We start from the raw sequence: 27,326 nt of genomic DNA, 5'->3' as shown, positions 1-27,326 counted from the left end.
TTTTTTCTCTAACATACTCACTATTCACAATTAATTGAGATTCAATGAAGCAGATTTACGAAGGCTTTGTATTTATTACCGTATGTTGCTGTTTGGTACTAACATGAGATGCTTGACTTACTGTTTCTATGACTATGCTATAAACAACACTTAACACTTTGGCTCTAATACACAAAGTGTTGACACTAGTGCAATGTCTTACTCTGAAAGCTGGATCCAAGTTCCTCCGGTGTGGATTGTAAAATGCACATCCGACACACTGACTGCTGCAGCAGACCACAGGAACAGCCTCAGATTTGAAATAGCAGGAGAGTTTCCATCAACATCCACCAGTACTGTGTGTGGGCCCTTTAGCTGAACAGTGTGCAGATGTGCTTAGAGCTTAAAGTTCTCCAGCACTGTGCCCGATTACAGGAGCGAGGACGTATTCTTCTGTATTCTCTTTAAACTGTCGCTTAGCCAGAATATGGCTGTAAATGTATACAGCTATAAGGAACCCTACATTTTGTATTAATAAATAGACCTACCTTATTAATAAAAACCTTTGTTTACTATCAGTGAAGTCCCAGCTCAAGTGACCACGCTAGTTCAAAAAAGCGATGCAAAGAATATGCTATTCGCTTTTCGCATCATCATTTGGACTAATTTGGCGATCGTTTGACAACAGTAGGCCTGTTATGCCACATACGCTGTTTAGAGACAGAGGAACGAGCGCTAAAACGTTTTTAAAACATCATGTATATTCTTTACAGCTTTGAAAGTTGTGCTTGGACTTCAATACAATTACCAGACTAAGGTTTCCGACTGGAGAAAGGGTGAGTAGATAATGCATTTCTCCACCATTTGGACGTTTCAAGTTTAAGACCCTGTCACACATATCCGTATGACAGAAACGTATGCTGGTGTATATGAACATTTGTCAGAGTTCAAATACTTCCAACCTTTACTCAGATCGGAAAAGTACGGAATACGTACGTGAACACTTACCTATGTGAATACAGTACGTAAATACATTAGGGTACGTTAGATATAGGCTACGTCGGCTGACGGTGAACCCTACAGCCAATGTATTGATAACGAGTGGATAACCTATTTGTAACCTATGTTAAACTTATGCCTGATGGAGGAGTAACTTATTAAACGTGTTTCTACAGTACAGCTAGCGTTCAGCTAGGGTTTTGGGAGCTTAGTTTGAATATAGTATATAGCAGGGGTGGGGAACCTTTTTCCTATCGAGGGCCATTATCTTTTTACAACATCCTTCGAGGGCCATATTAATTATTGAACTCTCTGAACCTCTGCAAAAAATCTTTAAGACACAGCCCATTCATTTCACTTTTCTTTAATGCTAAATGCAAAAACGCAACTTTTGTATCCATGTATCTTTCTGTTTTATCAGAAAACACTCCTTTATTAGTCCCACAACGGGGAAATGTATCTTGTCACAGCAAAAGAACATAAGAAGTAAAAAGGCAGTACACAATAATTAAATAGAATAAAAAATAATATAAGTACCAAGAGGTTGATAGAAAATAAAGTGAGTATTGCACATGGCAGTGATAATTGCACAGCAGTGGTGGACTAGTCTTTTCTTGGTGTGGTGGTCTACCTCTCTATCTCTCCATGTTGTCATGTTCCGCTCTGCAGAGCTGCTTGTTGGGCCAAACTCCGCCGAAGAGCGTTAACTTTATCCAAACGCACTCGTCCTTTCAGCTCGTGCAGTTCGGCATGTTTCGTGCTGTAATGACGCTCAAGATTATTTTGAATCACCGCAAGCGCATCCGCACAAACTAGACACACTGGCCTTTTACTTCCACATAGAAATAATCGTTCGTCCAATTTCTCCTGGAAAGTGCGACATTCCGCATCCACCTCTCTCTGTTTACACTCGCCACGCTGCGTTTACTGATGTCAATGACCGTCTCGTTTAATATTGAAGTTTTTTGACATGACGTGACCCTGACCTTGGCCGGGAAAAATGTTCATATACGCCGGCATGTTTCTGCCATACGGATATGTGTGACAGGGCCTTAACATGAGGCATGAATGCAGCGCCGCCGTACGATTCCATCTGGCTTATAGCCAACAGCTCACTAGATTTATGTTGTAAGCATCTTACACCAGGCACTGCCGTGGGCTGCTCACGCAGGCGATGTGGCCCAGGCATTATACCACCAAAGTATATCTAATATCTTTCATTTGTGTTTTGTTTGTGCAGGTAATATATATTTTGTTCTTTTTAAACACAAGTATAATAATAGCCTTGGTAACCAATCACACACAGGTGTCATCAATACTTCAAGTCACGCGCACAAGATGTAAATGTATTAAATAAACATGTTCATTTTAAATTTACATTTATTTCATGAATTTCCCTTCTTTCCATTCTTATTCCTAACCCCCAAACACATTTCAGGCACAGAAATGTTCCTTGCTTTAAGACCTGTGTGATTTAAACATGAATCACTCATGTGCTGCGACCCACAGTGTGAAAGTCTGGTCACATAATGTACAAGAGTGTATTCAAATCAGGTCATTTATTTGTTCCAGAGACACGTAGTGATGTGAGAAGCACACACCTCTGTGCGAGCGAGCGCCACAGGGTTGCCTGGTGGAGCCGCTGCGTGCATGTGAGAAGAAGGGAGTAAACTTTGCTTCACACTCTCTGATGGATGTCTCCTTGGATTGATGACGAACGCGACGAGAAGGATTTACTTTTCTAATGCGGCAACTTTGTAACAGTGAGGGCGTCACATTGCTGACGACTGGTCTAAATATTTCAAATAGCTTATATTCAGGTGATTGATGCTGGGCGATGTTGCATTTATTCAAACACATCCACGCCACAGTATTCAACTGCTTCCAAGAATCTGTTCATATCCTGAGACTGCTGCTGTTGTTGGAATACCTTACACACGTTGGCAACAGAAACAGAAACTTTAATACTACTTTTTTGACAAAATGATTTTCTCATCAAATACAATGAGCAGAAGCAATATTTGTAAGTATGCGGGAAGTGCTGTATGGTTGTGTGTCAACCACCAACCCAGTGAATCTGCAGGCTGGCAGGTGAAAAGAAGCGACTGATGACTCCACGAACTCCAGAGGAGTCACGTGGCTGTTAGCGCTCTGCAACAGGAGGCTAGCAGTGTGGAGGAAAAGGCTCACTCCAAACTGGGAAGAAAATTGCTGAATTACTAAAATGTTGCTGTTTCACAGTGTGGTTAGGTGCTGGATCTATTTCTTGGCGAGGTGCAGTGAATTCTTTCAGCCTAGAACTGACTCATCATGTAACTCAATTTTACACAAACAAATGAAATCATGTTAATGAATGAGCTATGGAGGTGCATGTGACTATATCTCGTAACGCACGGGCATGAGAGTGATATCGATCTTCTCGTCTCACTCGGCAATAAAGGGAATGAGCAAAATTTCCAAAATGTTAAACTATTAATTTAATAAGCTTTCACTAAATTATTTATTATGAGGTAAAAGAAATCCATAAAAAAAATGAAATGCCAATTTAGTTGAAAGAAAGTGGACATGTTTTAGCTAGAACATTTCTGACAGTTGTAAAAAGGACAACATTAATTGTAATTAAGACATTAATCATGTGTTCAAATCATCTCTTCATAATTACACATTCTTCACTATACAATAATAAACAAATGACATCTTAAGGATCAATAATTAAGGTATTAATAATGTGTTCATTATTCTGCATGCAATTTTGCTAACCTCGTAGTCACACAAGTTTATAATGTGTCATTAATTATTATCAGTCCATGCGTAGTCATGGTCTTGCGTTTATTAAATATGTATTACAAACACATTCATAATAACCAATTCATGGACTGAATAACCAGGGTTCAAATGTGAGCAAGTATTTTACAACTGACAGCGTCATCTGGTTAGAGCAACCACAACATGATGTTTCTGAGAGCACAAAAGCTCACTGAGCTGTGACTCATTCAGTTACTACACACGGCCTTGGAGACTTAATCAACAACGTTGAGAACACCATAACACACAGAGCAACAAGGAAATAAAGAAAATAGTTCCACACTGAACAAAAACTTAGAAAGACACAAATCTTCTATACAGTACCAGACACGGTAAGAAAAAGCCTGCCCTCTGTCATTGATTGAATCCATTACTTGGTTTTTGCTGCAATTTTATAATTGCACTCAAACATCACATTTTTCTGAAGCTCTATCTAAAGAATCCATTTAAGAAATATAAAGTATAACATTTGAATCAGGTTCTGTTTTGTGTGGCAGTAGCATTGTGTTGACACTTCTTCACTTAATCCACTCGGTGAAGTGAATGGACTCGTCATGATAGTACACACAACCTGTGACATTCAGCTGTTTATACACAAATGTTGGAGTGGTAATCCTCAAAATCCCCCCCACAAATCCCCTTAATCACAGCTGGTTGATCCTGAACAAAAACACTATTTGTCTGAATCACTCATTCAGCGTTTGATAAAGCGGAGACCTCAGCCTGAGCGAGGGTGCAGGACGACGGCTGGAGCAGGTTAATGGAGCAGCTTAACACTGTTTACTGTAACTGTAATGCACAGCTGAATCATCAATGTACTGTAACACGACATATGTATGTGTCATATATATGTATGTCATGTATGTGTCATGTTGTGTTACCCTTGGTTGTATTTCTGCTATGTAAGCTATGCATACGACAGCCGGCTTTTCATCCCGCCTTCCGAGTGTGGACATTTGGAACAGCCATAAAAACATCTGCTTTCCCATGAGGTCAGCTGACATGTCATACAAACTGCGTCTTTTCGAGCATACCTAAACTCTAAATGTCAGCAGTCATGCTTGCAGCTTCCTGAGTCTGTACCATAGACTGTATATAGCTGGACGAAGCGTCTCTGATTCCTCCCACTGAACAAAAGCCAACATATCCCCTATACAGGAGCTGCCATCTTGCATTTTGTACGTTATTTGGAGACTGCACAGTAGTGATTGTGGGGCTGGAGTCGCCGTATCTAGTTCCCGCCCATACACCCGCCAAACCAATCGTGAGGCGAGATCACTAAAGTCTGTAGGCTCCATCCTCTTCGCATAACGAGCGTCTGCATTTCATTGCAATCCATCTTATATTTGTTGAGATATTTCAGTATGTGATGGATCGACCGACCAACATTGCATCCATACAGCCAGGCCACTTGCATGGATAACAACTGTATAACTGAGGCAAACTGGAAACATGTTGGTTTAAGTTGAGCAACCAGCCAAGCAAACTTATAAATACATAGAGCTCGTCAGCAGACGGTGCAACACGTTGCGTAAAGCTGTTACCATCAGTTCAACAGAACCATATGAAAGAAGGCAGCATGGGAACGTAATGACAGAGGTGCAGAAGTTCAGGCATTTCAAGTCTCTTCTCCAGTAAATCAAGCCAAAGAGCCGGAGTTGGATTAGTTTGGAGTGTCTGGGCAAAACAGTGAAGGGGGAGGGAGGGGCGACAAGATTGATGTGAATAATTTATCACTGATGTTTCCACTGCCTTTGTTCTAGGTCCAAAGGATCCGGGTTTTAAGTTTTAATAGCATTTGTGGCTGGACGTATTATGTGTGATCAAATAATTCTCAGTCCTGGGATTAAAAAAATAAGTGTTCTTTCCTTCTTCTTTTTTCTACCAATGCAAGTTATTGAGGTCACATGGGTATAGCCCATTTCTCTCTAGCCTTCACCCTCTGATTTTTATATTGCAAAACATACAGATGTGTCTCTGGTATCCCGATGACTTTGCACTCATCAAAGTATTTCAATCATTCATTGACATTTACTTGTGTAAAAGTTCACATTATTAAGCCTAACTGGAAACAACCGATGGATCCAGTAAGACAGTAAGTTACACTTGTTAATACTTAATCTATCTCACGAGACTCCTTTGTTCAATGCTGTTTGGTGAAAGAAGTGCATCCAAGCAAGATATGCTAATCTATCCCTTATGCAATCTTGCACAGTCTTTATATAAGAGAAATTCAAACACAAAAATGAAGCTGAAGTGATCAAGAGGCGTCTCATTTCAACATCATTTGGGGTTAACAATTGAACCCTGAGATGTGGAGTTTGCAACACTATCTGAATTCTGCACTTTGGAGATAATTCAGGCACCTCAAACAAACCATCAAAAGCACACGAGCTAAGAGAAAGATTGTTAAATAGATGTACACGGGCTAAAAGCGTCTCTGGCATTTCCCCTGAGGCACAACTTTAACGATACGACCTCTTCTGAAGGAAAAAGAAGAGAAACTGGTGTGGGCTAAAGTGAAGAGGTTAAGTATCAGTTCAGGTATCATTGAGCAGAATATTGCAGCTGGTTCAACAGCTGGTTTTGAGGGGAAATGATCATTCAAGTTGGTGTTATGTTGATCTTTTATAACATGTATTAACTAACCATAGGCTACATATTAAAAGTGGCTCCTCCCTATGTTCCCAGGGCTTGTATGTCTCTTGATATTAACAAGTGCAACGTTGTAAATGATTGTTAGGGGCTATCTTTGCAGGTAAAATTGCAAAAGAGCGAAGAGAGATGTTTCAAATGTAGTTTGAATGGTAACAATCTGTTCGGCCACTTTGGAGATAGAAGAAAAGTGTCTTGAGGGCTTATCAAGGATCATTACATCAGTAGGCTATAAGCTGGAGGTGATTTCCACATATTGACCCAGAGAAACATACATTGAACATTTGACCTGGGGAAAAACATTGGTGAGAACATAAACCCATATGATATGTTTCCTTAAAGTGTCAAATGTAGAGGCTGTAGAGCCGGGGAACACAGGGCCCTGGGAACATGCATACGCTCCTCTCTTCCTGGTTTGAAAAGATTATTGTTACAGTGTTCGCTTTTTCTTGTGTTAACATTCACTTTAAAATGAACATAGAACATGACGGATGGTGTTGAAGGGGGCTTGATTTCGTCCGGATGTGGGGGAACGTCAGACATACGCAGTTGGGAACCAGCAGGGGACCGCAGGACCAGAACATTTTCCCCACATGAAATTGTTCTTATTGTGATATGACAGATTCATTCCTGTTTGTAAAAAGCAGTGTGGTTCACATGGAAACACTTGGCTCCATACTTATTAAACTTGTATTCGTGGAGGTTCAGGTATAATTGGTCGCACTCAACAATCCCACCAACTGTCAAGGAAACAAGAAAGTGGTTTTCATTTTGCGCCGACTGTTCTTGCATTCAGATATCCTCAGCTGGCTTAATCAGGCGGCCTGCTTTAGTGTGAGAATGAAAGTTCACAGTGAAACACAAGGTTTTGCATTAAATCCACGGACGACTCTCTGCCTCTTACCCTTAGGTCAAGAGGTGACAGCTCAAAGAGCGCCTTAAATCATGAGAACTGCTTTACCTTTCAGTGGAGCTGCAGAGACGCACCTACACTAAGTCAGTAAAGTCTGTGGATTTATCTGGATCTGAACCCCTCCCCTGCGCTGCATATAAATCAGCCATGGGTGCTGTGTGAGCCTGACAGTCAGGCTGTGGCAGGAGGGGTGAGGGTGAGTGATGGGTGGGATGTGGATAGACAAAGGGTAACAAGCAGCAGAGCGTTATTACCGTCTCATAGTGTAAAACATTATATATTGTGAATGAAACAAATAGCCCAGGTTCACACCTCTGATATCATGTTGGAGTTTAAAGTAATAGAAATAAAATCCTCTCACACCAACAATTATATTCAATAAGTTTAAACTAGAAATGCTTGCGATTCGGTTTGTTTGTACTTCAACAGGATTACGGAAAAATAACTTCATGAAACTTGGTGGAAGGCTGTAGCACGGGCCGAAGAGCAACCAATTACATTTTGGAGCGGAAAATTAGGGAAAATTATTGTGAACGTCGCCTCAAGTCAACAACAACTTGGAAATTGTTCTCATCGTGTTGTTCAAACGCTCTGAGCAATAAAATACAACATGTCCATGTTGTTTCCACATTACAACCTAAAACTCATGAACACACCGAAGTCGGAAGAACGACTTCCCAACTCCTGAAAGGGGACAAACCGAGATGCACGTGAATGCACTGTTGACCTTGGCGGAGGTCCACGCTCTCTAAAATGTCATTATATGATGATGAACATTTGTGATTCACATGTGATGTATTTTAGTTCTTGCAGAGGCTTGTTGTTGCTGTTTCAAGAGAACAAACAGTACGTGTCATTTATAGGAGATCTGGATTCAATAAGTCATTTTAGCTCCACCACATTCCCTGTAAGTACACGGCCTCTCTGGACCCTTTGCACAGTTAGGACTGGATGCATGAGGAGAGGAACAGCATCAGTGGGCTGAGAGAGCGAACAGTGGGAATACAGAGACACACGGGCATTCCAACATCAACAAAATGATTTTCTTTTATCAAATTGTTATTTCTGCTGGACCCTGCTCATTGCCCCTTCCAGTGTTCACCCCCCCCCCCCCCGCTCACCCGTATTAAATCAATTACTATTCATTTATTAATCTCTGGCAGTCTGCAGATGGTGCAGTCTGCTTCAAGTGTTTCTGTGATAAGTTACATTGTGTCACCATATCCAATGTGGCTCCATGGCTGCAGCTGGTTCTTATGTAAATGATGTTCGCATTAGTACAAGCTAACCTGCAGTATGTACCAGCAGTTAATACAACATCACAGAACATAAAGGAAATGTGTTTCAGGCTAATAACATGTAGCTGTGCTGAACCCCAGAAAGGTCTTCAGTAATTCTACAAGAAAAGGTCTCTGTTTGTTTCTCTCCTGTGTTCATCACATAAGACAAAAATAGTTTTTCCAGGATAATTCTAAGTTCCTTCATTTATTTATTTTATATCTGTGAAGCAGGTCTGAAAAAGTTTCTTTTTCCACGCACACAAAGTATCTTGATATGATAAAGAATGTATTTCTAGCCAAAAGAAAGACATGACAGTAATGTTACATACATGCCAACACACACACTATATAAATATAAAGGTACTTGGTGTTTAGGGTGCATGAGAATTAATTTAACACCTGGAAGAAAACATGAAAACACTTCAGCCTCTTGTGGCCGATATGAGTATTATAACAACAAACACTAAAATGACCCTAAAAAAAAAAGGTTCACCTTCCAAAACTATTTTTTTCACCGATTAATTTTTTTAAGGAACTTAAAAGAATTAGCTTATGCTTATTATTATTATTATTATTATTATTATTATTATTATTATTATTATTATTATTATTATTATTATTATCTACTTCTTTAAATGTATTTGTTTTACCTGTTCTTAAGTTAACAGTATGAGAGCAAACAATTTAGATCTAGTTTTTCCACTGGCCTCACAGGGCTTCTGTACTTCAGAATTAGTATAATAATAATATTTGTATAATAAATAATCATTTCTTTCACCTGTTTTCACAGGAACTTAGAAAGATTATCCTGGCAAAACTTCATAACATCATAAACACAGGAGAGAAAACTATTTAGATCAGATTAAGAAAATGGACGCCTTGGTAGTGTGTTGTATTTTTTTTGACGTTTAAAAGTTTAGGATGCATGAAAAAAACAGAAATATGCCTTAAAATGTGATCCAACTAGCGATAAGGAGCATTTGTAGTTTACAGTCAGCACATTCATTGATTAACAAAGGGGGAAAGTGGAAGAACAGTTTCGTAGTGGAAAGCACATCTTTTACAGATGAACTGTAACCGGCACATAACGGCACCACATGTGTGCCTTCTGGTCTGACATGGTTCACCGAGAAGCTTCTTTAAGGAACTCGTTTGTAACAGTTCAGTCTGAACTACAGTTACTCAAGTCATTGGAGGTAATTCACTAAATGAGGCCCCTGGGTGGCAGGAGGACAACACTCATTAGATGTTTGCAGTGTTAGCCAACAAGGCTAACAGTCATGCTAGCAACATTGTGACTTTTTTGTGAAAGTCAGCATGCTAACATGGTCACAATGCTAACATCGAGATGTTTAGCGGGTAATGTTTATCCCGACACCGATAAGCATGTTAGCATGCTAACATTTGCTAATTTGTACAAAACACAAAAACTACCGAGCTATGTTGCTTCACGCAGAGTAGGTATATTTCGGTAGCTTGACGAACAGAACTGCTCTTTTGAAGGTACAAATTGTCTTAACTTAACTGGTCTTAACTGGTCACAATTGAGATTTCTGTTTATTAGTTCCCATCTAATTTATACATCATCATGAGGAAGAAAATATAGCAAGTCAGTAAAATACTGATTTAACGGTCATTCTTTACATGAACAACATCATTTAACCAATAAATCATTTATCAGATAAAACCTACATCGAACATTTTAATGCTAAAAATGAGGTGTATATTTATTATTAGTCAGGCCAACTACTGTCACAATTTTCCAGGGAGGATCCCATTTAATTTTGAGTGCCCTTCTATTGATGTTGATGGATTAATAAGAGAAAATAATAACATTGTGGAGTTCAGCAGCCCCGGAGAAGAATATTAGAGGAAGCAGATACAGTTCACATGATCCGACCTGAATGATGCTTGTGACTGCCAGAGGTAACATGTTCATTTTCCATGATTGCAGTCGATTTAGAAACTTCATCAAAGTCTTTTGTGTAAGTCTGTAATTGAGATGGCTTCAGAGCAACCTGTGACAACACCTGCAGCACAAATGGTTTGATGGAAACAATCCACAAACAGTAAATCATAAAGATGGCTGCCACCCTTGAACTCTCTGAGCACCTTGGCCGCTCCTTGGATGCTCACAGCCTTATAGAACAAGTCAAAGCTCTAATGATGGTTTCATACAACGTGCACATTGGGATAGCTTGGATTTGTGTCTCAGAGTGATCTGTCTAAGTTCTATGGAGAGCAACACTGACTCAGTGATTACATCACTGCCTTTAGCCAACTCAAGGACGCACAAAATCAATGCTCTTGATGCAAATGCACAGCGGGAATTCACTTTAAAGCTAATAACATTAAGCTGGGAGCGCTGCGATGTCGGCCCACATTGTAATGTTATGTAAATCTGACCATATGACAGCTTCATTTAAATGGGAGTGTGCCAGATTATGCACGATAGTGCCCCATTTTGCTCCCTCGTGCTCATCTCCGCATCCCGGTAAATAATTCAGCCCATAATTCTGCGTATTAGAAGACGGCATTAAAAAAATGCAGGAGCAGGCCCCCGGAGACTCGACGCTGGAATTCTATGCAGAGGAAGAAATTGGAGGGTACATGATGTTGGCTGGAGGGCCCATCACTCATCAATTTGTTTGTAAACACCAGATTTATGTGCAGTAAAGCAAGTCCTCGGCTAAACTGCTGAAGGGCTTCTCTCTCTGTGTCTGTCTCTCTCAGACACACACACACACACACACACACGCAGGATCGCCTCCAGCATGTTTCGGAAAAGATTACTAGGAAATCTCTACGATACTGGCATTTCAAAATCTTCAGTTTACTAGCAGAGTAATAAAGGGGGTGAACACGCCGACAATACAGCCAGGGTATTTACGGTAAGCATCAGGTTGGCCGTGGATTCATATTTGTTTGATTTCCATTTCTATCTTACATCACTGGCTGCTGCTCATTTGTTTCCAAAAGATAGTACGAGTGCTCCTAGTTTTGTCCACAGAGATCACTTCGCCTGCTCTTATATTTCAGATTGCGGTTTCAATTTAGCAATCTGCAGGGGAGGAAAGGAAACGCTCGGTGACTTACTGCTGATATGCAGCACACAAGTAAAGATGACAAATGGAAAGGATTAAATCAAGCGGGTGTTAGGGAGGCGACAGTATGAGAAAAAACTTTCAGGAGGTCTTTAAATTATTCTAACAACTCCATCAAGCTGATCACAGCAGTAAGCATACTTGAGTGCACTTGCTGAACGTGGCCACAAGAAAGGAAAAAAGAAAAAGAGGAGAGTGCACACTGGATCTGTGTGTAATTAAACCGTTGTCCCAGAAGTACACTCAAAAGACCATCGCCAGTGTAGGATTTCTATTAAGCAGGTGATTCCAATTCGTCTAAAGAGCGTTTGGGGAGCCGCAGCATGAGACAGGAGGAAATGAATCGGAGCTGTGTAAGCACGGGGCATTTGCTGCCACTGAAGGGCTTTTAAATGACACTTGAAGGGAGAGAAGGAGCCCTGGGTTATATCTCTTTCATCTGTAGGTAGGCCGCTGAGGAGGTCACCGGGAGGTTTCAGGGGAGCATGAGGAGAAGTCACAGAGAAGCTGATTACCTGGGCTGGAGCAGGAGCCGCAGGGCTGGTGTTAACGAGCGACAGGGGGGGGGGGGGAAGAGCAGGCCTACATCTGAACGAGAGGCCATTTAAATATTTTCTCATATAATTCAACAGAAATACTTCCGAACAAGGACACAGAGACGTGATGCTATTGCAAAGCTTTTATTGAAGAAAGAAAATAAACAAACACCATTTGACTGCATGCCCCCTGACAAAGATCAAGAACAGATGAGATGCTTTACTTTAACGGCAGAGGGTCAAGCTCTTGAAGGCGAGTTTCACACTCATTTAGGGCCGCGCCTGATGGAAACATCTTATTTACTTTGGTGAAGAAAAGTTAACATGGCAACATCTTTGAGCACGGCATGGCACGGCACAGCACGATAGGAAAAACACAGCAGCAGTATGGTGATTCAATACCGCTCAGCCAAAGGCACTTTTACAAACATGGGTAGAACAAAGACAGGAGACAAACACAAATACACAGAACAAATAAAAAAATCATTACAAACTTTTCTTTATACTTGTAGCATCAAGCTGCATGTCAGATGTGTGATGTGTCCACAGACTGTCCATACAGATACCGTAAGCAGGAGAGTTTAACACTGCTTTCATGGCACATTGAGGTTTAACTCTGTGACTGAGGTTCACTTTGTACAAAACTGTGCTAATGAGCCAATACTTTAAAACCAGAAGAAGACCTTAGTATGGAAGCCCTAAGCCTCAAGTCTGATCAAAATAGTTTTTTTTGTCTAGAAATGTATTTAGAAAGACACACAGTGACGTTGCATAACTTGCTAACACACAATATATGTACCTCGTGTTTAGAGTGCATTGAGAAATTAAAAGTCACCTGGAAGGAAACATGGATGCTTTTAGTCCTACTTGAGTATACGATAGCGGTGCACTGCAGCTTCTTGTGGCCGAAACGAGTGTTACAACAACAAACGCAAAGATTATCCAGAAAAAACTAAATTCAATGGCCAAAAGCTTCAGTTTTAACCTGTTTTCACAGATTATCTTCATGAAACCTTTTTTTCAGCTGTTAGGTCATAACCACAGGAGAGAAAATCATTTAGATCTAGTTTTTCTCACTTGCCTTTCAGGGCTTCTGTACTTTAGATATAATAATATTTCATTGTTTACTGAGCAGTTTGCACGATCATTTAAAATGGCACTTGCTCATTTATTTTCTATATAAAATGATCTGCTTAAAGCGGCATCAGGTGCAACGCAACACGACACTTGCTCCACTATGTTCACCAGCTGTTGCTAACGTCCCTGTGTTTGATGTTTGCTGATGGGTTCGTCACTATGAGTGACATCATTTACACATTATTATAAAACATACATGTGCAGCTTTAAAATGACCTCACGTTCTTTACCAGCTACAGTTCTTCTCTCTGGTGTATAACACTGGCATATCTTCTTAAACAAGCACAAAGTGAACATGTGCTTCAAACAACAACTCTAATTGGTCATGCATTACATAAAATAAATTATTGTTTATACATTTGCCAAACATCATACTGAATTTCTAGTTCGACCGTGGGAAGCACACGTTCTGCAACCACACTTTTACATGATGTTGATGTAATTACTGCATCCTTCCTCACACTGTCACCAATTAAGTTAAACACAACACTAGAATGATTCAACTGTGCGATGGTCATGCCTGAAAGCACAGCAAATGCTCCTACTACATATTGCTGCAGTATTGCAATGACATGTTTTCCTGTAGAGTAAGAACCAGAGGCGGATCTGAATAATGGATACCATTTTAGCTTCAGAAAAGACTTTGGAGGAAATCCAAAGCACAAAGGTCCACTTACTGACTGACAGGGCTACTGGGCTCGGACTGTTTGTAGAGACAATTGGCAATGAAAAGCACCTGAATTAGAATAAATGACATCACTGCATTATCTGTGTTCAGCTGTAGGATTTTTAATATCTGCCTGTTTAGTCGCCTTGAAATCTTCATTTGTGTTTTCACCCCCTGATGCAGCTTTAACACGGCTGTGCAACGATCCCAGCGGGTCAGAAGGCCCTGTACCCCAGCAACAGAGCTGAACCCTAGCTACACGTGACATAATGTTGTAAAGAGCCGGTCTTTCGTTGCCCAACAACCATTAATCAGATGACTCAGTCCACTGCGAATGGACCAACGTGATGGACTGAATGTAGCTGCTGTTGTAGAGAGTAAAACTTCTGTAACTAGGGAAACGTGCACATTTGAATGTTTTTTCACAGTTTGATCTATTTATATTAATCTATTTTTAATAACTGATAATACTAAATAAAAGCTGCTGGAGATGACCAGTTTAAGGTTTTGTGAGACTGTTCATTTATAACATGCCAATGTTTTTTCTGCACTTTCCCTTAAAGTCTTTTGGTTTTTACGTGCGAGCAGTGAACTGCGCTCCAAATATTGATGTACAGATTCCTGAGGACATGGAGTGGAGGCTGCCTAACCTCCGATAGGACCAGCAGTGCAGAGCTTTGACTGTTTTTGGGAAATATTAAATACTCCTTTAGATTATAAACTGTCGACTGTTTTCTATACTTGTATGTAGAAAACGTGTCCTCGCAAAGGTCATGTTCTTCTTATTAACGGGCTTATTAGCACAGTTATTTACAATGTGTTACTCTGGTTAAAACATTGGTCACAAAGGCTTTGATGTAAGCAGACTGATTACAATAGATACGTGTTGCTGCAATCCCTTTCTGGTATCCAAATGGCACGAGACACCTCTCCTCACTGTGTACGGGAAATCAGTGAAGAGAATTCTCTGAAAATTAGAATGAATTGCTTTGTTCATATTATGTCCATCCACATGCACAACACATCTGTACCCGGGGTTTGGGAAATACTGTGAACCGATCCAACTAATACAAAGACCGACCAGTTCTCATCAACTACGTTGACGTGTTGCTTAAAGGCACCCTGTGGAGTTCTCTTGTAAACTAAATAAACACTAAAATGCCAACGTGTTGAATTCATTTACTTTCTCAATAAACATTTACAAAGCCGATTGTTTCTACACGTTTACATGTTTGCTAGCTTGTAGTTTTCTTCTTCACTGATTTTTCAGGTGCATTGCGGCGTCTATTCGCACATTGTTTCCACAAACTGTTGATCAGCGGAATAGCGTGAAACCAGCTGCAAAAAATGTGCATCACATGTCGACATGCTCTGTGCCTACAGCCACGGACAGCTTATTACACAACGGGCCCTTGGACACGGACATGTAAAGGCCACACCCGTCTTACATAGGAGCAAGAGCGAAAGAGACACAACATGTCCAGACACACAACAGTGTTTTCAAAGAGTAGTCTTTGTGGTTTGTTTTTCTACTTGTGTAGTCGTTGTGTCTCTTTGTAGTCGTTGTGTCTCTTTGTGGTTGTTTTTTGTCTGTATTAAGTGTTACTTACAATCACTTCCAACAGAGGTTCTGATTATATGATACAATATATAGTTTTTTATCATCATCGCGATATCAACTTGTGCGTTGAACACATCGCAAAAATTCTGATATTGCACTCACTGCACTTCAACAATGTTTTTATTGGTGCCTTCTGTGTTCAGTTGAATTTATTTAATAAAAGAAAGTTGTAAATGATGCCTGCGGCCCCTTTGGCCCAGACTCTCATGTGTTCCTGCAACATTCAAACTATATCGGAACACATTCATAAAAACAAGGCGTGGTCACAAACCTCCCAGGGTACCTTTAACTCACAAACATCGTACTGCTCTAGTAATTATAATGAACTAACTATCAAATCTAACAGTCAGACTACTGGTCCACTGACTGAGATTCATGGATGGAACAAATAATAAAATCCGTCACTTTTGGGGAAACTCTCCTGGTCCCTTCTTCGCCCATCAACTTTAAACAAACACTAAAAATAAAAGACAAGTGTCAATGGTACAATCAATACTGACATACAGGACAGTGACACAACGTCACACAGTACCAACAGCATAGTTTTGATTAAAGGATCACTATAAGGACACTTATGCTTGAATCTGTACAGGTAAAATATTTCCTTATTCATAAAATTTCTTATAAAGTGTCGATGCAATCAACATCAAAAATTGCATAGCCATCCCTAATCCGTTATCTGTAGCAGACTGCTCACGGAACAATCACAAAGCTAATCTATGTCGTGTAAATGAGAGAAGAAGTTACATATTTATCTGCCTAACAACTATATCATTAAACTCAAATATTAGGCCGTATTGATATGAATGTAGGGCCATGATTGTACTGTTCAGGCCAACAGGAAATAATAAACATAAAAGCCAATTCGATTGGAGAGTACAAAGAAAACATTTTGATAAAAAGGTTAATTGCATTCAACAGCTGCCTATTGAGGACTTTGACACTGAACATGGGTGGTTCCTGTGGTCCCGTAATGTTTTAAATAGTTGCTTACAAACTACGTACACAGTAAATATGGCAGTTTAAACTCAATTCTTTGGTGTTCAGTTATGCAGAACTGTTTTGAAATAATGAGCTTCTGTGTGAAATATTATCCCTATTCGTGTACCGTCTGTGGATCTGAACTGTGAGAAACACTAAAGAATACAAAGAATGTTCTCACCAACACACTGTATGGTCTTTTCTAAATACTGATAAAGCTACAGTCATACACAGATCCATCCATCTGCACCAGTCAGACTCATTTTGATCAAAAGAACCCGTCAGTGAGAAACATTTGCAGACATGCACACGCTGGCTAGAACATGCTGGTTGGTCATGATTATGATATTAGACATTAACTCTGAGTGGTGATGTATAATGTTACTGGTAAGTGATAGATGTGAAGTGGTTTTAAGCAGTACAAATATTTGCTTTCTTGCAGAGAGTTCGATGAGAAGATTTAATTCACTTTGATCTGTCTGGGTAATAACTGGCTACAGCTTAAAGATAAAGCATGAAGACAGGAAACATGAGGACAACAACACAGACTACCATCTTGGTTTGGGGTTTTTAACATACAGAAACAGAAGTTTAAAAGTGACAAGTTGCGGCCGCTCAGAACCTCTGAAACTGCCAATTAGATAGAGCGAGGTAAATCGTGAGCTACGGAAGCCCTGAGAGGCCAGTGAGAATATAAACGCTGGTGATTCAGTCCGATCCAAATCCTTTTCTCTGTGCCGTTTCTGACTTGATAAAGAGAGAGGAATGGAAATTAGTTTTTTTCCAGGAAAATCTTCATTAGTTCTTTAAAATGTTTTTTTCTCCAGGATAAAAGTTATTATCAAAAGGTTTTGGCAGGTGAAATGTTTTTCCAGGAACCTTTTATTTCACCTGTTCTTAAGTCATAAACTTTGATTAGAAAGGTTTTTTCCTCACTTGCCTCTCAGGACTTCCTTCCTCAAGGACACAGTCTTTGTCAAACTTTGGACGGAACCAGCCTTTCTGTTCCCAGGTTTGTGCTAAGCTAAGCGCCTGCTGACTGTGGCTTCATATTTAGCGTACGATCTTCTCATCTAACTCTCGGTAACAAAGTGTATTAGCGTATTTCCCATAATCTTGAACCGTTCCTTTAACAACACAGTTAAAAACTCGCAGCCTCTCCTGCTGTGATTGTACTGAGTTAAAAGATACATGTATGCATTTGAACATGTGATGCTACCTCTTGTTACTGAAAGTGAATATATAGAGAGGGATACACACACACACACACATATATATATATATATGCTGAGGAATGCAAGCTTCTGTGGATCGGTATGTTTGCGAGAGAGAGCGAAAGAGAGAGAGAGAGAGAGCGAGCTCTGGGTGAGCGGGCGGCGTGTGTTCAGAGGTCGGTGGTGGCCTTGGCGGTGAGGTCCTGGATGCGGCTGCTGTTACAGTTTTTGCAGAGGACGTGTCCAGTCCAGAGGGTAGCAGCCCTGGTTATCCCCCTCTGAGAGCAGAGAGCCACAGTCCTGCAGGACACAGATATACTGTTAGTCCACAAACACAAACAGAGTCATTAGCCACGCTCAGCGATCAGACACATTCACATGCTCACACACTAAATGAGACATTTAATGCATTTGGAAACTCAGAAAAGCCTGTAAGTGTTTTGCTTTTGCAGCAGCTGGTGAGTCTGGAGGGGCGACCCCTTGTTATTATTACGGAGTAACAGTCAGACAAAAGGTCCTTTTCTCTCGACACCTAAGGGTCCAAACAACTCCATGTTCTTCTCTCCAGCTCATTATTCAGATCAATTTCAGTAGTTACATTCTCACAGTTAAATGTGAATTCATATACAGTAACATTAATCATTTAAGAATATCAATTTGGAGTTTTAAATCTACAAAAAGGCAAATTAGGGCCATTGTAGGTAAAACAAAAACAAACTATGGAGCCAAGATTAAAGTAGTAAATTATAGAAATAATATGTATTTTTGACAACATCGCTTCACTTCAGGTCAGCAGGTCAGCAGGTCAGCAGGTCAGCAGGTCAGCAGGTCAGCAGGTCAGCAGGTACTCGCACACGTTAGTGAGGAGGAGTAACAGTGTGGAACACAGACATATCCTTCATCATCCAAATCACTGTTGTTTTCTGAGTTATGATAATATGGTGGTTCCGAGTATGTCCTTATTGCTAAATCGGATTGCAAAGTATAATTTGATTAGGTGATCTACTGCAGGCATAATACACGGCACGCAGCGGCGTCTGTGCTGAGGATTGCTCCAACCTCACAACATGAAGCCACGTAGTTTCTTGACAGAAAAGAACACTATCTTTTTTTTTCTCATAGATTTGTGACTTTAATCTGAGAAATGTTTTTATGTTGGCCCTAATATGCTGTTGTATGTATCAGGACCTCCAGTATTTGGATCATAACCCATATAGATATATATTTACAAGCTAAGGTATTGTAGAGGAATACTTTGTCCCCAGAAATAAGAGTTATCAGCTGTTGGTTCAGTCTGGAAGTAGATCGACTCAATCATCAAGAATAAGATCACAAACACGACAGGGTAATAACCTCACGAATACAGACACATTGCTTTGACATTATTTTCACATTGTCTGTGACACTGGGTTACACTCTCAACATCTCTCACACACACACACACACACACACACACACACACACACACACACACACACACACACACACACACACACACACACACACACACACACACACACACACACACACACACTCTGAGAATGACAACTCCATCTACTCATGTCTCCGTGGTGACAAAATCCTTCTCTTGTTGAGCCCCTTCAGCTGAACTAATCTGCTTTGCTTTCCTTTGACCTTTATGTCTGCCAAACGCTCTGTGTACACACACACTGCAGCGGCTCTTCGACAATGTGACAAGTAACTTCTCTTTTTCGCCGGGCACGTAATGTCTCAGCGCTGCTTATCAGCTGGCGAGCGGCGGCTGACGGATTGGTTACTATGTAAGTCCGTGAACTTTGCAGAGGAGAGATGGAAAGCTATTTGGAGGCCGGTGAGAGAGGGATGATTCAGTCTGGCTGAAAAGGTGACTCGGGGGACGGGCATGCACGATATGCCTTTATGCTTTAATGACTGTCACCTGGAGCTGTGCAACACAGTACATAACCAACACTGCTAATTATAGAGCTCACATACCAGAGGAGACAAACACAAAGAACATACCTCACAGCGGTAACACTGCACGTGGAAGTCGCGGTCCAGGGCCACAATACGGACGGTCTCCTCCTGACCCGGAGCTGGCATTATAGGCTCAGAGCACACACAGCAGCGTGGAGCAAACTTCCTGTCAAACAGAACCATTGAACATGGATTAGTCAGCATGATACTTTCCTCATTAGTCTGTTAAAGCTCATGTGGGAATGTTGCTCGACAAAAGAGAAAAAACAACAAAACCTTATAATATAGCTATAATCCTTCTTATCGACATAATCAACTTTATATATTCACTGTTCGACTTCAAGAAGAGGGGTAACTACTGGGGTGAAGGGGATTGTTTTAATCATCCAGACTTTTAACAAATATTATGAATGTTTTATATGCATCATGAACTGTGCTGTAATGTCCCAGCACTTACCTGCTATATGTTCATTAAACAAACTAAAGTATTAACTAAATGAATAAGGAGTTTTATTAATGACTTATCATTAATACATTTATCATTTATCAAAAATGTTTAAACAGAAATTCTGTCAATTGTCTAGTGCAGCATTTCCTAACCGGTTTGCCTTATGACCCTTTAAAGTCGACATCATCGTATGTTTTATTTTAAAAACCTTTAGAGGTCTAAAAAGGTGACATGCTCCAGTACCTTCACAAGAAAAAAAGAATAAGAGTTATGTCTGAAAAAATAAGCATAAATCTGCAGAAATTATTTTTACGTCTGTTAATCACATAATGACCCCTCAGATTTATCTTGTGACCCCTCGTGGGGGTCTCAACCCCAAGGTTGCGAACCACTGGCTGACCAATTTATCAACAAATTGTTCCAGTTCTTCACACGAGAGTAAACATAGCAAATATTATAAAGACCAATAGTGCTTACACATTATGAAAGTGTTCAAACAAAGGAAAAGGCACAGCGTGTGCGTGTTCCATGTTTAATTATTTATTCATTTAACCATCGAGGTGGCACTAGAAGCTAAATTTGCTCTTCTCTGAAATATTTCATATAAATAAAGTATTTGAGGAAAAGCTAAACAAAGAAGGACCTTTACAAATACCAGAACTGACTTTCAAATGAGTGACTCTGGAAAAGCCTTGAGCAGGAAGAGGTCTATCCAACAACAGGATCAATGAGGATATGAAAGGCTCGCTGAGATCTCAGGTCCTGTCAGGTGACTGAAGGCCGGTGGACACTTCTATTTCTGACACTAACTCAATGCATGGGAATTAGGAAGTGAAGTGGCTTTGGGGAACCACGGCCATACAGTATTAGCCAGAGAGAAGGCTCAGGCTCGGGTGTGAATATTCCTCGACACAAAGGGCTGCGCTGTTCAGGTCACACTTGTCATGTGGAATTAAACAACGGCCCAGTGCAGCTACTCCACAAAGCAAAAGCTGTGCACTCACACCAAGAGCCAGTCGTTTACTTCTGTTTCCCTTCTGGTCACTGAGTAAAGGAACATTTCTGGTAAGGTGGCGGTTATGCAATATGTGGAGTGTGACACAATGACAGGAATTTACAATTCAATTATGTCTACAGCAGCATCTCATGAGGTCATCGGACTTGTGACATTGCCCACAATATTTCCCGAAAAGGAAGCACTAAGATCTCAGATTGATTACGCTTAAATACACTGAAGCTGTTTTCGTCGGGTCAGTAAAGGATTTCTAATGACCAGCAGGGGGCGACTCCTGTAGATGCAAAGATTCGAACGACTCGTGTTTTTGCTTCGTGTCCCCCCCCCCCCCATCTATTTTAGCTCTGTTTTTGGTCTCCACCAACTCCTGAGGGAAATATCGGGCTCTTTAGTAGCTAAACGCTGCGTGATGTACGTGATCTATTTGCTAACTTTGACTGCAGTTGGATGCTGAGCAAGAAGCGTGCAGTACAGCTGTTCTGCTGTTGCCTGCTACTTCTGGAACGAACAATGGTGAGACTGAATCCAACAGTAAAGTTGCATATCATAAAATCAAAACAATAAGCTGACAAACATTATGAAGAGCTGAGGAGAACTTTAGATCCATAGTCCATAGCCACAGTCATTGGTTCCATTGTTAGTACCCTGTTTATTAACCACATACTTGTGAAAGTCTTCGATGCAGTGGATGTGGTTGGAAGCGTCCACGGTGAAAGGGATGCCGTCCAGGCTGCGGTGGCACACCACGCAGGTGAAGCAGTGAGGGTGGTAGGCTTTCCCTGTAGCCCGCAGGATGCGCTCCATGATGGGCTTACTGCAGATGGTGCATGTCTCAAGGGTGTTCTGTAGACACAAACACACAGACACCCACATGATTACACAACAAACCTGATGACTGAATAAAATGATGCATTTCCTCCAGTTTTGTGGTTTTTAGCTTCAGGTGGCTCGGCTCCCATTCTTTCCCGTGCAACAGATAAATCCACACTCGAGACCCTTTGCTCTGCTGTCCTCGAATGCCTCTGTAGCTGAAGGAATCTGATTAGCACTCCTCTCGAAACACAAACACGGTCATTTGTCAGCTGCCCTCGCCCGCACTTCATCCTCCCATATGCAAGAATGTAAGCAGTAAATATTTCCACTTTGTGATGACTGCAGGTTTTCTGCAGCCAGGCGACTGGGCAAGCGGCCCGCGGGGGGACGTGGCGGCCGCCTGCCTCTGACTTATCTGTGGCATCTCTCTTCTTAATATCTGCCGGGAGACGCCGTTTGTTATTTCAATATTTCATAAATAACGACGGCCTCTCTAAACAGCAATGCAATTACTGGGGATGGATATATCATGTGAGGGTGATCAATGTGCGGCCTGTGAGAGCTGATGGGCCCCGCTGTCGCTGCTTCTCGCTCAGGCATTTCCTGGATTTCTGTGTCTCTCTGCTCTCCCCCCTCTCTGCGCTTGGCTGGGCTAAAGAGTGCACGGTTCAGCTGTTCCCATTGGTAGCAAAGCTGCCTCAGTGTTTCCAAACACAGCTCGGGGTGTGTAGCAACACTGCGCTGCGTCATCGGCTGCCTCCCAGATGCACCGCTGGGCCCTGCCGTTTAAAATGACACTTGTGTGACCGCTCGGCCGAGGTAAACTCCCAGCCATCCCCTGGTCCGGCTGCGGAGCACGTGCAGTGACATTTATAGTCTGTATACTAATGAGCACTGCGGCTTTTACAGGACAAGGTTCATTGAAACTACAATGTAAACCTATCCCTGACATAATACCGTGTGGTGTCCGACTCCTCACAACACTTATCATGTGTCTTTGGAGGTGAACAGGGCAACGGATGAGAGCAGCTGAGGTACGACTCGAGGCTGTAAAAAAAAGGTGGTTTGAAAAATGGCCGTTTCATCAAAGCACTCCTGGAGAGGTATTATTTCATGAAAAGCAATGTGTGCAGACAAGCTCCGCATTCTTATTTGTCTTTTTTTTTTCTCCCCTCCAAGACGGTAATAGAAATAAACATTATTCCCAGGGCAACATTTGTGTATAAACAATGTCCATATTGCAATCCTGCTCGATCCTGGAAGTGGAATGAAGCTTTTAATGAGCTCGCTGCACTGAGCCCTTGAGGTTTGCCTCACGCACGCACACAGAGACAGAGAGAGGTAGAGAGAGGGAGAATATATTTGCAACCTGAGAAAGTGAGTAAGATACCGGGGCCAAACAGCACTAAACCATCCTCAACTCTTACTCATCTGTCTGCATTCCCACTTACTTATTCTCATCTGCCCTTCATGTGGGAATACCTTGCCCTTGTTTAGCTTAACTAGAGCATATGATTTCACAGCACACAGTTCCTCGGGGCCATTGTAATGAGTACAGTACTCAAAAGACAAAATTTCTCTCTTTTTCTCTGATGGTAAGATTCTATGACCTCAATTCATTCATTCTCCTCAGCCTCTATTGTGTTTTATTCACTCGTGACTCCTTTTATTTGCTGTTAGGTAACATTTAGCCGGCCTGTTACACAAATATGATGTTAATGTACATGACTTTTGGTCTGTGTTTGGGTACAACCTCCACAGATGGTTTAGCAAATTCTTCATAAATCACTTCATGCCCTCTCTGTCAGACATCCAGGTCCTCTGCAGTTTGCCACTAGAGGGCTGTATATGTCTGCAGATGTCCGGGTTTTGCTTCTCCCCTGTCTAAATGTGATGTATTCAAGCATATGTATCCCCCCCACCCCCGCCCTCCCTCTGCCTCGTACATTTCTCTAAGTGTTTGCCCAGAAGGCTAAACAAATGTCTAGGCAGATGAGGTAAAAGTGAATTTAGGTCAGACAGCCTCTTGCTGAACTGAGGGGTGAGTGGAGTGCGTTGAAGTCAATTGTGGCCCCTTTTCCCTCATTGTAAGCCGTTAGCTTTGGCTACAAAGTGATATGATGATCTCACACAGAACACACTGATGCCCCGCGCAGTCCGGCCCAGCTTCCCACTATTTAGCAACGGGCTCCCAAACAACGTTTGACACAGCTGTCTGTCGGAATGAAGAGTGTGCTGGCAAACAGAGGCCTGAACGTGAGACGCAGAGGCAAACAACTCACATCATTCTGTGATGTTTTGAGTTAATTTAACTCAGTTAATAATATGAGATCATTTTAATACTATCTATAGTAAATCAGCTTGTGTTGTTAATTTATTGGATCAAATGACACTGCCTTCAGAGTTCATTTATTCTAAACAAGTCAAGCACAACTCAATTAGAAACTAGTAAAACATAATACAGATTATACATATGATTCTATACTTTAGGTCTTTTAAACACAGACCCATTATTTGCATAAATTACATAAAATAAGAATTATGGCGACAACCTTTCAGTTAACTTGCAGATACTTTTCTTGATTAATTGATTAGTCTCAAAGCCCCTGGTGCCATCTTTAAATTATACTAAGTTTCCTATATTTCTGAGAGAAAGTTGCCGGTGCCAGAAGGAAAACCGATGCAACACGTCCAAATAGATATAATCCAGCGGGCTAATTTCAGTGAAATAAACTATTAAATTGTGTTGCATGAAATTATTTTTTAATTGTAACCGTAAAGCTGCACGGAAATCTTTTGTGTAATTTGCTTAAAAATAGACAAAAAAGTTGCAAATTCCTCATTATCATCTATGATATTTAAATATTGCTCTAGTCTCAACTATTATGTTAAACTGTTAATATAAACCGATACTTGCATCACTCGGTCAAAGATTCATCCCCAATTGAAGAATTACAGATGACGCAGCTACAGGTGAAACACAGCTGGAACAAAGACGTATTTGGCCTGTTTGCACATGAAACAGTTGGGGATCTGCTGTGGCATATTGTTAAGTTTAAGCTGTTCACCATCTCTTCCGACCGTATCAACACAAATTTCACACCTATCTGTTTTTTTTTTTCACATGGCCAAGTTGGGCTGACAGTTCAGTGAGACCGCACGCGATTTATGACCTGGCACGCTGAACTGAGAGTGGGCCAAGTTTACAGATGATCTAATTTAGTGTGTGTGTGTGTGTGTGTCCGGACCCTCACAGAATGTGCTGGTCAGTGCCAGGCCATGCTGTGTGGAATAACTACACCCTACTGAAGGCAGCTTGGCGAAATCTAACAAGAGCTTGTTCAAAGAAAGGCCCGAGCGCGGCTGCTGCTGTGTTTGCTTTCCTCTGCGGTGAAGAGCAGACGGGTCGTGGACTGTGAGTCAAACCACTGACCCTCCTGCTTCCTCAGGGAAGGTGTCTGCTGACTTAATGAACCTCGACAAGCAGCGTCTCTCCCTTTTATTTCCCAATATGGGTCAATCAAGAAAGACAAGAGAAATAATGCTGCCAACAAATATGTAACTGGAACGGCACTCGGCTGTTTCTGTAGGTGAAACATGATGCGTGTATATGCCCTGCGGTTTGGATCCGCTCCAAGATGTAATGGATTCTTCCTTCTTTCAGGAAAATCGGGCCAGTAGTTTTTTTCCGTAATCAACAAACATACAAAAAAAACAAACCGGAGGTTATTATGATCTCAAGTAGCTTATTCTTCAACAGGAAGTGCTATAAAATACGAGTAGCAAGAAGAAGTGTGAAACAATACGGATGAAGGAACTATGACGAGGGGATACTATAAAGAAAGTTACAAACTGCACGGGTCAACAAAAATAAGGTCACACTATAATGCAGTCTAATGCCGCATTTCCACGGCACGGCTCTACTCAATCTCGCCATTCTGAAATAGGCAAGGTGTCTATAGCAACCGCAATTCTTATCAACTCGACACAAAAAAAAAAAAATGGCAGCTCGCTGTAAGATGAAAGTCCATTGAAAATTGAAGAACATTTATAACGTTTGGGACGGATATTGTTTGAGGGTGCGTTGGTAAAGGGTTGGTTTAGATTTGTATATTGGTTGGGGGGGGGGGTTGAAATGGAAGGACGCATTTTGTAATGAAATGATTCATTTGGTATCTATTTTATTGCATTTGATTTAAATGTGTTGTCATTATTGTGTCCATGCTATAAAAACACTTCACACCTGCTGCTTGCGGACCATCAGAAAGACCCCACTTCACCTTCAGTAAGACCATCCCATGCACCACTCCTTTACAACTCCACATACTGCAGCTTTCTCCACACCCCACCATAAAAACAAAGATTATGTCTAAAACAGCTCTCAACAGTCTACAGGTAGCAGTATATTTGTGTGGGTCTTGTATTATTTGGAGTGCTTTCACGAGGAAGCGGCAGAGTTACCTCACTCACAGCTGACTTGGCACCAGCTTCAGTTCATGCATAATTAAAAAGCAGATTTGGCAAAACTGCCCGCATGTCAGTGTTTACAGACACTGATGCTGCTGTGTGAATTCTAATTGTAGACACAGTTCCTAACCAACTATTTCTGTCACAGGGATATTTGTTAAAGGGATAGTGCAGATCTTTTGAAGTGTACCTACAGTAGACAGCACACTCCCACTTTACAGAAACAAGTACTAGAACGTAAACAAAGCATGTGCTGCTGTGGGCGGGGGCAGCAGTAAAACCTATAATATCAGTTGAAGTGTACGTTATATTTAGAACTATTTTACACTTCTTTACCTTGCCGTCAGACAGCTCTTTAGGATGGAGGACTGAAGCCGTTATCTATGCTCTCTTCAAAGCCACCAGACTTCTTTGATGACAACAATAATGTTACACGGAAGTTGCTGGTCTACCGCTGCCTATATCAGCTAGCCTGCTTGTACTATTGTGTGACTTTGGTGAATCCAAACCCTTTAAAACCCCAAAGTCTCACAACACCACAAAAAAACTCACAAACTAGAAACTTCTGGGTTCTTCAAGGTAAAATGACCTGACATGTTTTTGTAAAGGGAGTCTGGTGGCTTTGATAAGAGAGCATAGGTAACGACTTTCCCCGTTGGGAAGGGCTGTCTGACAGAAAGGTAAAGAGGTGAAAAAATTCTAAATATAGTGCACACTTAAACTGATATTGACTTTA

The 27,326-nt window shown here is 41.2% G+C and overlaps 1 protein-coding gene across 1 annotated transcript in view; it reads right to left on the bottom strand.

The window, feature by feature from the left end:
* Positions 1-12,399: 12,399 nt before the first annotated feature.
* Positions 12,400-27,326, bottom strand: part of lpp (LIM domain containing preferred translocation partner in lipoma) — a 121,343-nt gene continuing 106,416 nt past the window's right edge. Inside the window, exons 11-13 of the mRNA XM_029429366.1 lie at positions 21,975-22,153; positions 19,893-20,013; positions 12,400-18,191 (exon numbers count right to left, since the gene is read on the bottom strand). Of these exons, the coding sequence (XP_029285226.1) occupies positions 18,111-18,191; positions 19,893-20,013; positions 21,975-22,153 (381 nt within the window). The 3' untranslated portion in view covers positions 12,400-18,110. The remainder of the gene's footprint in view (positions 18,192-19,892; positions 20,014-21,974; positions 22,154-27,326) is intronic.

The sequence above is a fragment of the Cottoperca gobio genome, chromosome 4 (assembly GCF_900634415.1).
Source record: "Cottoperca gobio chromosome 4, fCotGob3.1, whole genome shotgun sequence".
NCBI lineage: Eukaryota > Metazoa > Chordata > Actinopteri > Perciformes > Bovichtidae > Cottoperca > Cottoperca gobio.
The sequence above is the reverse complement of the archived record's forward strand: the minus strand, read 5'-3'. Positions and strand labels throughout refer to the sequence as shown.